The 13,981-nt window shown below is 42.9% G+C and overlaps 1 protein-coding gene across 1 annotated transcript in view; it reads left to right on the top strand.

Moving 5' to 3' along the window:
• TH (tyrosine hydroxylase) overlaps nt 1-12,097 on the top strand; it is a 41,353-nt gene extending 29,256 nt beyond the window's left edge. Inside the window, exons 10-13 of the mRNA XM_077321516.1 lie at nt 68-124; nt 729-824; nt 955-1,088; nt 8,334-12,097. Of these exons, the coding sequence (XP_077177631.1) occupies nt 68-124; nt 729-824; nt 955-1,088; nt 8,334-8,493 (447 nt within the window). The 3' untranslated portion in view covers nt 8,494-12,097. The remainder of the gene's footprint in view (nt 1-67; nt 125-728; nt 825-954; nt 1,089-8,333) is intronic.
• The last annotated feature ends 1,884 nt before the right edge of the window (nt 12,098-13,981 follow it).

The following is a 13,981-nucleotide window of genomic DNA, read 5'->3' as shown; positions in this document are numbered from 1 at the left end:
TGGCACACGAGGAAGTCTCTTGAGGGCTTATAGTGAAAGAGAAACCAAACTTTTCTTCTGCTCCTAGGACATTGGCCTAGCTTCCTTGGGAGTAACAGATGAAGAGATTGAAAAACTTGCAACAGTAAGAAGGACCTACTTATATTTATATCTGTCTATCTAGTATGTATGTATATATACCTGAGTTCAGCTGTTTTCATGAAATGCCTTTTGAACAGGGTTGCCAACTGGGTTGAAAAATTCCAGGATATTTTGGAATAGAACCTGGTAAGGAAGAGGAGGGGCCTCAGTAGGAGATGATACCATCGAGCCCACCCCCAAACTAGCCATCTTCTCCAGGGGAACTGGCCTGTGAAGTTTGGAGATCTGTTATAATTCCATCAGATCTCCGGAATCCATCTGGGAGGGATATTAGTACAGTAGAAAATGGTATTAAAATATAAGTGACTTGTAGCCTAAACCTGACAAGATCTGATAACAAAGAAGAACCCATGTGCAGGCCTGAGCCCTGTTTTAATAATAGAGTTACCATCTCTTGATGTCTTAGAAAGGGATAGACTATCTGGGGGGGGGGTCCAGAGGGGTCCCCCTCATGAAGTCCTCCAGTTTCATTGCCGATGAAATACTTTTCCTTGCTTTGCATGAGTTTAAGACCAGCAGCATGTTTTTTATTAACTGACCTATTGGGGTGTGTTTGTGTGTGTCATTCCCTCCCCCCCCCTTCCCAGCTTTACTGGTTCACAGTGGAATTTGGTCTCTGCAAACAGAATGGAATCATCAAAGCCTATGGCGCTGGGCTCCTCTCTTCCTATGGGGAGCTAATCGTAAGTCCTAAACTATTCACTAAATTAAAGCACATGGGCGGCCTCTTTTGGATTTTGCTCTCTCATTAGTTGAGTCACAGTGGTCATGGGGTAGATTCTCCCGCAATGTCTTTCATCTTGCTTTCTACAGCACTCTTTGTCAGATGAACCAGAGCTGCGGGAATTTGACCCTGATGCTACTGCTGTGCAGCCCTATCAAGATCAGACCTACCAACCGGTTTATTTTGTATCAGAAAGCTTCAGTGATGCCAAAGCTAAACTAAGGTAAAAGACACTTTCTAGGAATCTGATACTGCAAATGGGCATATTTATGTGGTGCTTACATCTATATTGCATTGCTTTTCTAATAGATTTCCCCCCTTAAATACATACCTTTCAAACTGTAAAACATGGTTGAGGGTAGCCCCCTCTTCCCCACAAGGGCAGAGAATCTAGTTGTGATTGTCAATCTCTGGAAGTTGATGGGTCCAGTATGATGTCTCCTAAAAGGGATTCATGAATGTATAGAATCTGATGTTTAGATGTAATGTTTCTGCATGCATCTCTGCCATTTGCATTTTAAATCTAGGGATGGGGCTGAACTAGGAAAATGCCATTCTTGATGGTTTGTGGCTTGCAACCTGCCTGGTTCACAAACCACAAACTGTCACAGACTTTTAAGAACTAAACAAACTGGTTCAGTTTGTGAAGTTCATGTTACAGGATAAGGCCCCCCTGGTATGCTAAGGATACTGAGCTCACAGGGAATCTCTTGCTGACTCTCCTCTACCTGCCCTCCAAGTTTGGTGAGGATTTATGGGCCCCACAAAGAAAGCACCCCCATTCTCCCCCATGGAAAGGTGGGGGGACAGCAAAAAAGTAAAGGCAAGAGAATCCGAGCAGAAAAGAATCAAAGTCCCAGTGAACTACTGAAGAAGAAACTGAACTGGGAGGGGGATTGTTCAAGTTCAGTAGAACACGTGCAATATGCCCAGCAGAACCAGTACCACTGTGGCAGTGTAAACCCAACAAGAATAATATCAGGTCAAATAATCTGTCCAATAGAAACTGAAAGGTTTTTTTTTGAGAGCCCAGCAGTACCAGTGCAATCAAAGAGTGCTCAGCAGAATCCAGTGCCATTAAAAGGACTGATCTCAAAGTACAATCCCATGAAATCCAATCCAGGAGGGGCATTTTTTCTAGCCCAGCAGTACCAGTTACAACATATAGAATGTCCAACAGAATCTAGTGCCACTGGTATTGCAAACTTAAAAGGACTGATGTCCAAGCACAAATCCAAGCAAGGAGTAAGGTGGGGTTGAATTTTGCAAGCTTTGTTCAAGAAAATGGGAAGGGGGAGTCGACTGAAGATGGCGCCATAAAAAAGCTGGACTTCTGTTCAGCTCTTCAGCCATGCCGAGGGTCAGGAGCTTCTGCACCTGGCTGACCTGAGCAGATACGCAAATCTGCTCGCCGGTCGCCCCAGGAACCGGGAACGGCATCCTGAGGGTCCTACAGATCCGTGGGGAGGTAGGGGGACCGAACTCCCCGGATTAATAGCGGCGTGTGCTCAAGGTCACGATGGCGTCCTTGTCGCAAACAACTTTACAAGCTTGAAACGACCAGCTGACCCTACATTCTTCCCAGACCATCTTTTACCAGATTGACAGAAGCGCTGACAGAAGCTGGAGTCTGCAACAGTAAGAATTGAAAGCTTTCTGGCTCTTCCCTTTCTTTTTCCACAAGCTCTTTCCCCCCCCCCTCCTCAACCAATTTACAAGTGAATTCCCTCTTTCACCAAGTGAGAGACTTCCAGCTAATTATACCCACTAACCAAACAAAGAAAGAACTTTGAAGTTTTGTTGAAAAAAGTTCAGTGGGGGTAACTGACTTGATACGGAGATCGACAAACTGATAATTTGGGATCGCCCGTGCTCCCGCGAGACCGTACGAGACTTTCTGTTTCTAATTTGTGACTGCCTGGAACTATGGAGAAATTAACGAAGGCACAGCTTTTCCATTTGTTATGCGAAGGGAACTCAAAGATACTGAAAGCAGTCAATAAGCTGGAAAAGGAAATCCGTGGGATTAAGGGGGAGCTTTTGGACGGAGCCGACAGCCCGAAGAGAACAGCTGATACAGCTTTGCCAATAATAAATCAAACGAAAACTCAATGTTTGGAAGTTAATCAACAGGAGAGGGAGAGAGCCAGAGATGTAAAAACCCAAAGTACCTTTGAAGAACCTGGGAAAACAGATTCAAGGAAGGAAAGCACCGAAAACCTGGAAGTCTATTCAGAGCAGGAAATGATTTGGATCAGCAAAATAAAAAGAGTCTATTCAAAAGCGACAGCAACCAGGAAGCTATCAGGAGATATTCCTGTGCGACCAGAGGAAGAGATTCAGATTGATAAAGTATTCAGAGCCAACTCAAAGGCGACTGGCAGCAAGAATCAAGTAAGAGATTTCTCTGGCCCTGACAGAAGGACAATCAGAAACACTCTACTATGGAAAAAAACACAATTTCATTTTCTGCGACCACCTGAAGGATGAGTTGAACAATGGAGTATTCTCCTGGCTTCCTGTGGGAAAGACAGCAGCAGTAACTTTTAGGACAGGACCAATATATGAAGGGAACTGACTTTATATCATCTAAGACAATAATAGAATATATCCTTATAATAGATTATATTCTCATATGTATCAACAACTACTTTGCTAAGAAAGATGGTAATAACTCCTAGATCAGGATTAATATGCGATGGGAATTGAATATGTATGTCAATATGTATGCTAAAAGAGGATGACAAACCATACTTCATAGGCATTAACAAGACGGCTGTAGTAACTCTTGGGTCAGGGCCAATTTATGAAGGGGACTGACCTAATATCATTTAAGATAATAACAGAATGTATTCTTATAACAGATCATACTCTCATATGTATTAACAATCACTTGGCTAAGAAAAATGGTAAAAACTTCTAGGTAAAGGTAAAGGTATCCCCTGTGCAAGCACCGAGTCATGTCTGACCCTTGGGGTGACGCCCTCTAGCGTTTTCATGGCAGACTCAATACGGGGTGGTTTGCCAGTGCCTTCCCCAGTCATTACCGTTTACCCCCCAGCAGCAAGCTGGGTACTCATTTTACCGACCTCGGAAGGATGGAAGGCTGAGTCAACCTTGAGCCGGATGCTGGGATCGAACTCCCAACCTCATGGGCAAAGCTTTCAGGCGGCTGCCTTACCACTCTGCGCCACAAGAGGCGCAGATTAGGAATAGATATGTGGAATCTATGAAGATTAGGAATAGATAGATTAGGAATAATATGTGATGGGAACTGAATATGTATGTTAAAAGAGATGGCAAACCATATCAGCTGGTCGCTTTTTCTTCTCAATTTTTCTGTAAATGCTTTATATAATAATAAATAACAAAATTATTTAAAAAAAAGAAAATGGGAAGGGAACACCAAGGAACAGTGGCAAAGGTGGGGGAACCTCTTGAAATTGACATGACTAGTTTGAAACGAGTGTTTCCATGACTGCTGAATTCCACTCTCTCCATTGCTTTGAAGTTTGAAAAACATTTTGTTTGAGAAGACAGTCTGTCTGGAAGTGCATCCATTCATGAACCTCCACAAACCTTCAGGAACTGTAGGAATTTCAAAGAGTGAAGTTCTTGTTTAGTTCATGACCACTGATGAGCCTTTGGCTCAGTCTGAACGTTAGAAGAGGATAAGATTTCTTTCTTTCTTTTTTAAATTATATAATAAATAGTATTATAGACTAGTATAGGTCAATTTATTGTTGTAGGATTTTGAGTATTTAGGTATGTGGTGGGACATCCAATTTTTATAAGTGCTCGTGACATGTTCCCCTAATAGGTGGAAATTAATTTGCATTCATTTCAGATTCTGATCATTCAGTTACTCCAAAATTTCTGGGTTTGGTAAGATCAATGGGCCATTACTGTATTAAACTGAAGATGTGGGCAAAGGGACTTCAAGGAAGAGCCACAAAACAATATATATATTTCAAAGGGCGTGCCTGTGCTGATCTTCATTACAAACATGTATTTGAAGAACTTCAAGGAAGAAACTCTTGAGGGGTGTGTGTAAAACATGAAGAAGAAAATAACTAAGGGCCATTCCGCACCGGGATCCATGTAGCAAATTGTTTGCTGAACGAAAAATCGCCATTTTAAATAGTGGAATTTGTCGTTATGCATACCTGCCTTTGTAGTGGAATCCAGTTGCGTTTCTATCGTTTCCCACAGGGTTCTGGTCTCGGCAAAAATCGCTAGAAAGGAAGCGCTATTGCTGAGCTATGTCCCGCCCCTGGCCGTCAAGCAGCCAATGTGCGGCCGTTATCATGCTCCCAAACAGCCCCTTTCCCTTTAAGGAAGGTTTAAAAAAAACACACACACACACTGCAACGAATATGCGTTGATTCGTTGCAACGGAGAGACCCATCCAGCTAGCAGGTGATGTTTGAGCTGCCGTTTCATCGTTGCCACGCTCCACCCCGAGTGAAAAAAAAAATCCCCCCCCTCACAGGCGTGATTTTCGGCCGAAAACAGTGTGAAAAATAAAGTGAAAATAAACCAGCAAACGGGCCTCTGCGATGCTTGTGCTTGGTGACTTTAAACAGAGGGACTGCAGCTGGGGAAGCCTCACTGGGTAAACGAAGGCTTGCCGGTGCATTGATCTCTGCTCGCTCGGAGAAAAAAAAATGGCGATCGCTTCGCCGGAAGATCAGAGGAGAGAGCCAGGGGGGAGGACTTTGCAGAAACCACAACAATGGTAACGCAAAGAACTTTCCCGCTAGTGTTGCAGATTGGTTGCAGGAGTGTAACGCTTTCCGGAGGGTGAATCCACTTTTTGGGATTTCCCTGAAAGCGCTACAACGAAGCGCTTTTTGCGGATCGGTTTCAGGAGTGTTGCAGATTGTCAACGACATTGTGCATAACGACAAAACTGTAGCAATTTCAATTAGTAACCATTGTGCTATTTTGGACGAATGCGGAACGGCCCTAAGTATCCATTCCCTGCCCATGCATTTACCCCCCTCTGTAGCAGCTTTTCATCTTTGGAAAGACCTGTTGGGCTACAGTTATTTGTGATTTCATGGAATAGGTCACTGGGCCCAGAGACTTTCAATATTAAAGGATTCACATGTTCTCTTTACCTCCTTTGAATTCTCTCACTGACCAGTTTTGCACCTGCAACACGATGTTACTTCAACAACATCATACATCTCTTTTTAACTTTCAGAATTTGTTTCATCTCCAAATAGATAATTAAAATTATCAACCAAAGTTAAAATCTTCAAAGTCTGAATTCATATAATAGTCATTGGTCAAAACTATTAAGAGACAGCCAGGCAAAACGTAGCCATGCTTCTCTATTTGGCAACAGAAAGTCAATAGAATACCACTAGAGGGCACTATAACACAAGCAATAAAGAAAACCATCTGCTACCTCAGATGCTGATTTTTACAAGAAGAGGATCAATTGCTTCAGGATAAATCATGTTCTTCCATACAAGAACAGCACATATTTTTAAGTGCCCAGTGTTTATGGCTATAGTCAGCTTTTCTCCTTCCCAATTTATTTGATTGCTGCCATTCACTATATTGGCATAAACAATTATTTTGGATCTTCTCATTTATCTTGGTCACCTCCTCTGCTACTCTGAATATGGTCTAGCAGACAGCACCTGCTTACTTCTTACCTGCCCTCAGTTCTAGATATCTGCCACTATTACAATTGATCTCCAGATGATGAAAATCAGTTCCTCTGGATAAGATGGCTGCTTTGGAGGGTGAACTCCATGGCATGATACACTGCTCAGGTCTTTCCTCTCTCCAAATCCCACCTTTCACAAGCTACGCCCTCAAAATCATCAGGTATTCCCAACAGGATTGAATAGTTTCCTCATTGTTACTGTAACAATGGCAACAATGGCAACGCGGCTCCCATATGGCCAATTTCCCTATAGTTTTCCTACCCCACTCTTCTCGCAGTGGCCATTCTCTATCAGCCTAGCCAACTCCACATCACCAGGGCATTTTTTTTCTTTTTTTAAATCAATAATTGATTTTTTGTGGAACATTATAACATTCTTTACTATTTAATAAAATGAAAGCTGGGAATTCAGAAAACCAGCAATACACATTGTTATAATGCTATGATTTTAGAGGACAGCAATATTGGTCTTCAGTAGAACATCTGGATTTGATTCCAATATCATCTTAGATATCAACAAAATTTAAGGGATGTTAGCTTTTAAGAATCAAAGCTCCCTTGGTCAGGCTGTATGATAGTATTGATTTGTCAGTTTTTAAAAAGTGTCTGATGGCAGAAGGAGAGGGAGGAAATGGCTGAGGCAAGGGAAATTCTGGAAGTTGGTAGTTAAAGGGCCTGTGGCCACAAGACCTTGAGGGTCCAAACAGTAGAAACAAAGGCACTGCTTGGGTCCTGGCGAGCCAGACTTGCAGGGCCTGTTGCTGAAAGTGTGCAGCCCTCTGCTTGTCAGTAGGGTAGGCTGGAGTCTGGCCAGAGGGCATCCTGACTCAGGGGCAGTTTCTGATCCTGAGCAACATCTCCAATGACAGCATCGAGAGATGTCCTTGCAGAGCTATATCATCAGGGGCTGGGGTTCACCTGGGTCTTTTTTAAACTTCTAAATAATTCTTTCAGAATGCTGAAAAGAAAGAAAAAATACTACCTATTACATATTACAGAACCACAACTATTTTTTTAATTAAGCTGATCTGTTTTTAACCACCACTGAAGTGTTTGCTTATTCATTTAAAAAGTTTATATTTGATTTCTGAAAAATGCTACATTTCTATATGGGAGTGGTCTGCAGCACAAATTTTATGTTGTTAATTATTCTAGGTATCGGCTAGTTTTCTCCCTAATAGATCCCCAAGTATTGATTCAAATGGGTCGCCATGTTGGTCTGAAGTAGCACAATAAAATCAGAGTCCAGTAGCACCTTTAAGACCAACAAAGATTTATTCAGGGCGTGAGCTTTCAAGTGCAAGCACTCTTCTTGCATTTGAAAGCCCACACCTTGAATAGATCTTTGTTGGTCTTAAAGGTACTACTGGACACAGATCCCCAAGTAGTTTTACAATAAATAAAAATACAACCACATGCAATAAAAGGAGTACCATTCAAATTTACAAAAAAGGTGGGGCTGGTCTAGCATCCAGGGAGCCAGTGGATAAGAGTCACTGAGCACCAGCCACAGTCCATGAACCCTTTCGCTCTTCAGAGCTTCCTGGCCAGGCCCAAGATGGAGACCTGAGGCAGGTAGAACAAACATAAGCACAGCTGAGAAGGAACAGCTGAGCCCACTGTTCTTTCCAAGGTACCACCCCTGCAAGTATGGAAATGCCATCAGAGTTCTGATTCAGAAATGTCATCACTCCAGCCTTTTCCAGTGGCTGCTTCTCTCTGTAAATTGTACGTCCAGCCTGTCTTTGCTCATTGCCTTTGATTCCTCCCTCGACTCTCTTGCAGGGCCTACGCTGCGCACATCAAGCGTCCTTTTTCTGTGAAGTATGATCCATACACATTCAGCATTGAGGTCCTGGACAGCCCACAGAAAATCCACCGCTCCCTGGAGTACGTCCGTGATGAGCTTCACTTGCTGATGGATGCACTGAATATTATTAGTTAACATAAACAAGCAGAGGAACCTTTTCACCTCCATGTTAATGCCAACTCCTGCAATGGCTTCTCACAGGCTTCTTGTGGCTGTGCCATTTGGGACAATAGCTTCAGTATGATTTATCTTAGGGTTTGTGTTGCTGCCCACCACCACCATAGCATTCAACAATCTCTTTACAGCATGGGAGGCATATTGGAGAAAAGCTTAGAGAGGAAAGGAGGATTAAGGGCCTAATCCAGAATCCCTTGAGGATCTTTCTTACTGTCTTTGAGGATCTTTTCTACTAGTGGATCTGGCTCAAGCAGCATCAGGGAATGGCATTGATTAGTGGACTATGCATTATAGCTGGAAAAAGCCAGGTGTTCGCTAGCCTTCTGTTGTTGTTTTTAGTGAGCCATGTAGCTGCCTTATGCTGTGAAAACCCTGTTCAGTATTGCCTGGTGACTAGCAGAAGCTCTCCAGGGTTCTAGGCACAGAAAATGTTTCCTAGCACCTGCCCTGTGATATCCTTTACCTGGAGGTGCCAGGTGTCAAACCTAAGGCCTTCCACTATCACATTTCTATCAAGCCCACCTTCCAAGGAACTCAGAGTGGACTACATCTTTTTTTTCCTTTATGAAACTTCCATGTGTTATCTTTACAGCAGCCCTGTGACAAGTTTAGGCTGAGAGAATGAAGGTTGCTAGGCCTCAAGTTATGCCAAGTCTCATGTCTGCACCCATTGTTGTATGCCACTGCTCTGAGTGGTGGGGTTGAAGATTTTTTTTCCAGCCTCCCTCCAGCATGTTGGATGGGAAGCCTCAAATGATGTCACAGAGACTCTAGAAATCACTGAAAACTCTATGGGTTTACAATAAAGTTTCTGGTAGATCCTAGATTGACTTCCAGATTTTCTCAGAATTGACATCAAGGTATGTTGCCAGGCACAGCCCAAGTGATGACTCTAAGTCACTCAGTGAGCTTCATGACTGAGTAGACATTTGAGCCTGGGTCTTCTGAGGGAGGGGGAGACTCTGAAAACCAGCATAGCATGACACCATGTTTTTAACCGAAGATCTGGGAAATTCCCACAGTGTTGTACAATACAGTGACATGACTTTGTAGCATGCAACCTGAAGTGATGTCATGGTATTGCATGATGCTGATTCCTCACCCCAGAGTGGAAGGATGGGAGGTTTTTCACCATGGCGGGCAACCTGTCTCCTCTAGTCTTCAAGGTCATAGCCCAGATCTCTAATCTCTAATTATAGTAGCTTTTTTCTACATATGTGAAGCTCTAATGCTAGACCAACTCTCTGGGAGCTGCTTGGAAAATAATACACAGAACTATCCTTAGGATGTTAATTCAAAAGTAAGTCCTGGCGAATTCAGTAGGATTTATCCCCTAGTTAGTAAATGTACTTAGTTGTGGCCTTCTAATTCTGCAACACGACATGAGTGATTTCACAAGAAGACCAAACTTTCCTTTATAAATTCCCTGTAATGGCAGCAAACCTTCTAAGAAAGCTTCTTAAGTGATGACATACAATTACAGACTTCAATGTTCCAACCCACACTAAAAGTCTAATGATAGGAGAAGCCCTTAAAATGAGCTCTTCAATATGATGATTCAAGACAAACTCCAGAACTCTATCACTATCCAGCTGGAACTATCTTCTTGACAATCCTCATGTCTTAGTCTGAGAAGAACTCTACCAGTCTGAAACAAACTCTTGACTATCAATGCAACATTATGCAGTTATTCCAACCTAAGTGCATTTATTTCAACGGGCTTAGACTGGAGTAGTTCAGCATGGGATTGCACTGTAAGAGACACTGCCTGCAATTCTCACCCACAAAACTTGGTGCAGGTTATCCATTCATATTCAAGTATGTGAAGACATGGCACATTCCCACCACAAAACAAATTGGAGTTCCATACTAGCTAAGAAATGCTGAAACATTTTAGGGACAACTATGATCCTGATCAAGGGAATAGAAAGACATCCTGCATTTGGAATATTCTTGTCTTTTTCTCCTCTGGATTTCTTGTAGGGTTATCAACTCTGGGTTGGGAAATTCTGGGAGATTAAGGATGGAGCTTGAGTAAGGCAATGTTCAAGGAGAGAAGGGGCTTCAATGGGGTATAATGCTGTATAGTCCACCCTCCAAAGAAGCCATTTTCTACAATGCCTGTAGTCCGGAGATTAGTTGTGGTGCCAGGAGATCTCTTGGCCACACCTGGAGGCTGGCAACCCATAAACTTTATATCTCAATTTATGGGAGGTGTCATGTGCCAGTAATGTTAGGTGATTTCTGTATTTTAGAGATCCACGACCACTGTTTCAGCCTGAGCCAGGGCCCGTTGATACATGAGTATGCCCGGAGGCTCCTGCAGTTATTTGCCTTCTCCTTGAACATGGAGGCAGGGCCTGGCCTGGCCTGGCCTGTTCTGTACTTCTGATGAGGCTGGATTTTATAGGACTATCTTAGAATTGTCTGTGAGGGCACACTTTCACTCTGTGCAGGATTCCCCTTGGGGATGAAGGATCCACAGATACTATTCTGTATAGAGAACAACTAAAATATTGAAACACAAGTTCTGAAGCATTATTGTTCCATAAATCTATCTATTGGCAGGACAGAGGAGAGAGAAAAAGAAAGGAGAGTTGCTTTTGGAGTTATATATTCCTGAAAAGTAGTTTTAATGCTATAATTTCTTTGTCCCTTTCTATTTGAATAACAATGTTAGTGCTTAAGCATATTGTCTGGAATGATATTACCTAGAAAGCAGGTATAGTTCTTAAAACAGCCACGCACATACTTTAACAGTGAGAATTCCCACTGGCTAGTGCAGCCAAGGAATTGGTGATTCTCCCTCACCCCTTGGCTTCAATAGCCTCAGACTAATGGAGGTGCTTCTCCTTAGATGTTCAGTTGTCCCAGTTGCCCTGTGATTCTGGCAATATTAAACTAGAAGGAAATATGCTCATTTAGAAATGCAAGTATTCTGATATCATCTCAACACCCTAACATGTATTTCGCTCTTTCTTCTGGCTTGTGATTAACACTGGTTTCATGCACATCTCCAAAGGCTAGACCTGATCATAGAGAAATAAGAGAGCACAATTGGTCTGCCTTCCAGCTTCTTCCCTTTTCAGAGGAATTCTCTGAGCTTTCTGGCTTAGAGTCAGTAAACTTTGTATGAGTGGAAAAAGAGGGAAATCATTGCAGTTCTGTGGCTACAGCTCTTGAACATCTGAACAACGTTTACCGTATGAATGACAGCATTTGGATACCCCACTATAATTTCCTGTTATATGCAGAAAGCTGGACTGAGGAGTGTTGGATTCATATGGGAATATCGTTGAAGCAGTTAATTTCAAAATGCTCAGGAAAGATAGATAAGTTCAAATGCTCCATGTTCTAGAAGAAGACCAAGGGACCAGCAAAGAAAAGAGACATGGCCTTGGTATAGTCATAAAGTTTGTAGGCATTAAAGCTGCTATTGCTGCTGCTGTGTGGGTGGACCTGTCTGTCTTGCTGCATAATGAAGATGTTAATTTCTTAGTTTTAAGTCATGCTGCTGCTCAGATACTGGAATTATTGATAATAAAATTCTATTTCTGGTCAACCATTTTGAGTTTGTCTCCATAACATTTTGGTTTTAAAGCTTGGATTCCAGGCTTGGCTAATAATTGATCTATCACACTTACACTCTAATTTCCTACAACGTTTTCAAATTGTCTCCCATCCATGTAATTTAAGACTACTGTTAGTATTTAATATTAAATCCCTGCTCCTCAAATTCAGACAGTCCAAGAATGGAAAACTTACCTGTTAACGATGGATGGATGGGAGTAATATGTTACTGTAATATGTAATACTAGCAAAAAAGCCCATTTTATTTCGTAATAAAATGGGCGCTAGACTGACCTTAGAATCATAGAATCATAGAGTTGGAAGGGGCCATACAGGCCATCTAGTCCAAACCCCTGCTCAACGCAGGATTAGCCCTAAGCATCCTAAAGCATCCAAGAAAAGTGTGTATCCAACCTTTGCTTGAAGACTTCCAGTGAGGGGGCGCTCACCACCTCCTTAGGCAGCCTATTCCACTGCTGAACTACTCTGACTGTGAAAAACTTTTTCCTGATATCTAGCCTATATCGTTGTACTTGAAGTTTAAACCCATTACTGCGTGTCCTCTCCTCTGCAGCCAGCAGAAACAGCATCCTGCCCTCCTCCAAGTGACAACCTTTCAAATACTTAAAGAGGGCTATCATGTCCCCTCTCAACCTCCTTTTCTCCAGGCTAAACATTCCCAAGTCCCTCAACCTATCTTCATAAGGCTGGGTCCCTTGGCCCCAGATCATCTTCGTCGCTCTCCTCTGTACCCTTTCAATTTTATCGATGTCCTTCTTGAAGTGAGGCCTCCAGAACTGCACACAGTACTCCAGGTGTGGTCTGACCAGCGCCGTATACAATGGGACTGACATCTTGTGATTTTGATGTGATGCCTCTGTTGATACAGCCCAAAATGGCATTTGCCTTTTTTACCGCTGCATCACTGCCTGCTCATGTTTAGTTTACAATCCACAAGTACCCCAAGGTCTTGTTCACACACAGTGCTACCTAGAAGCGTATCCCCCATCCAGTAGGCATGCTTTTCATTTTTCTGACCCAGATGCAGAACTTTACACTTATCTTTATTAAATTGCATCTTGTTCTCATTTGCCCATTTTTCCATTGTGTTCAGATCTCGTTGAACTCTGTCTCTATCTTCCGGAGTATTTGCCAGTCCTCCCAATTTGGTGTCATCTGCAAACTTGATGAGTAGTCCCTCCACCCCCTCATCTAGATCATTAATAAATATGTTAAAAAGTACCGGGCCGAGCACCGAACCGTGAGGTACCCCGCTACTCACCTCTCTCCAGTCTGATGAAACACCATTGACAACAACTCTTTGAAGAAGAAGAAGAAGAAGAGTTGGTTCTTATATGCCGCTTTTCCCTACCCGAAGGAGGCTCAAAGCGGCTTACAGTCACCTTCCCATTCCTCTCCCCACAACAGACACCCTGTAAGGTGGGTGAGGCTGAGAGAGCGCTGATATCACTACTCAGTCAGAACAGTTTTATCAGTGCTGTGGCGAGCCCAAGGTCACCCAGCTGGTTGCATGTGGGGGAGCGCAGAATCGAACCCAGCATGCCAGATTAGAAGTCCGCACTCCTAACCACTACACCAAACTGGCTCCCTTTGAGTGTGGTTCTCTAACCAATTCCCTATCCCCCTAACGATCTGAAAATCCAGATTGCAGTCCTTCAACTTATCCATCAGAACATCATGGGGAACCTTGTCAAAAGCTTTACTAAAATCCAAGTAAATGACATCAACCAAATTTCCCCGATCCAGCAAACCTGTTACTTGGTCAAAAAAGGAAACTAGGTTGGTCTGGCAGGACCTGTTGGAGACAAATCCATGCTGACTTCCTTGGATCACCAAATTGTCCTCCAGATGTTTG

This window comes from Paroedura picta, chromosome 2 (assembly GCF_049243985.1).
Source record: "Paroedura picta isolate Pp20150507F chromosome 2, Ppicta_v3.0, whole genome shotgun sequence".
Lineage (NCBI taxonomy): Eukaryota > Metazoa > Chordata > Lepidosauria > Squamata > Gekkonidae > Paroedura > Paroedura picta.
The sequence above is the reverse complement of the archived record's forward strand: the minus strand, read 5'-3'. Positions and strand labels throughout refer to the sequence as shown.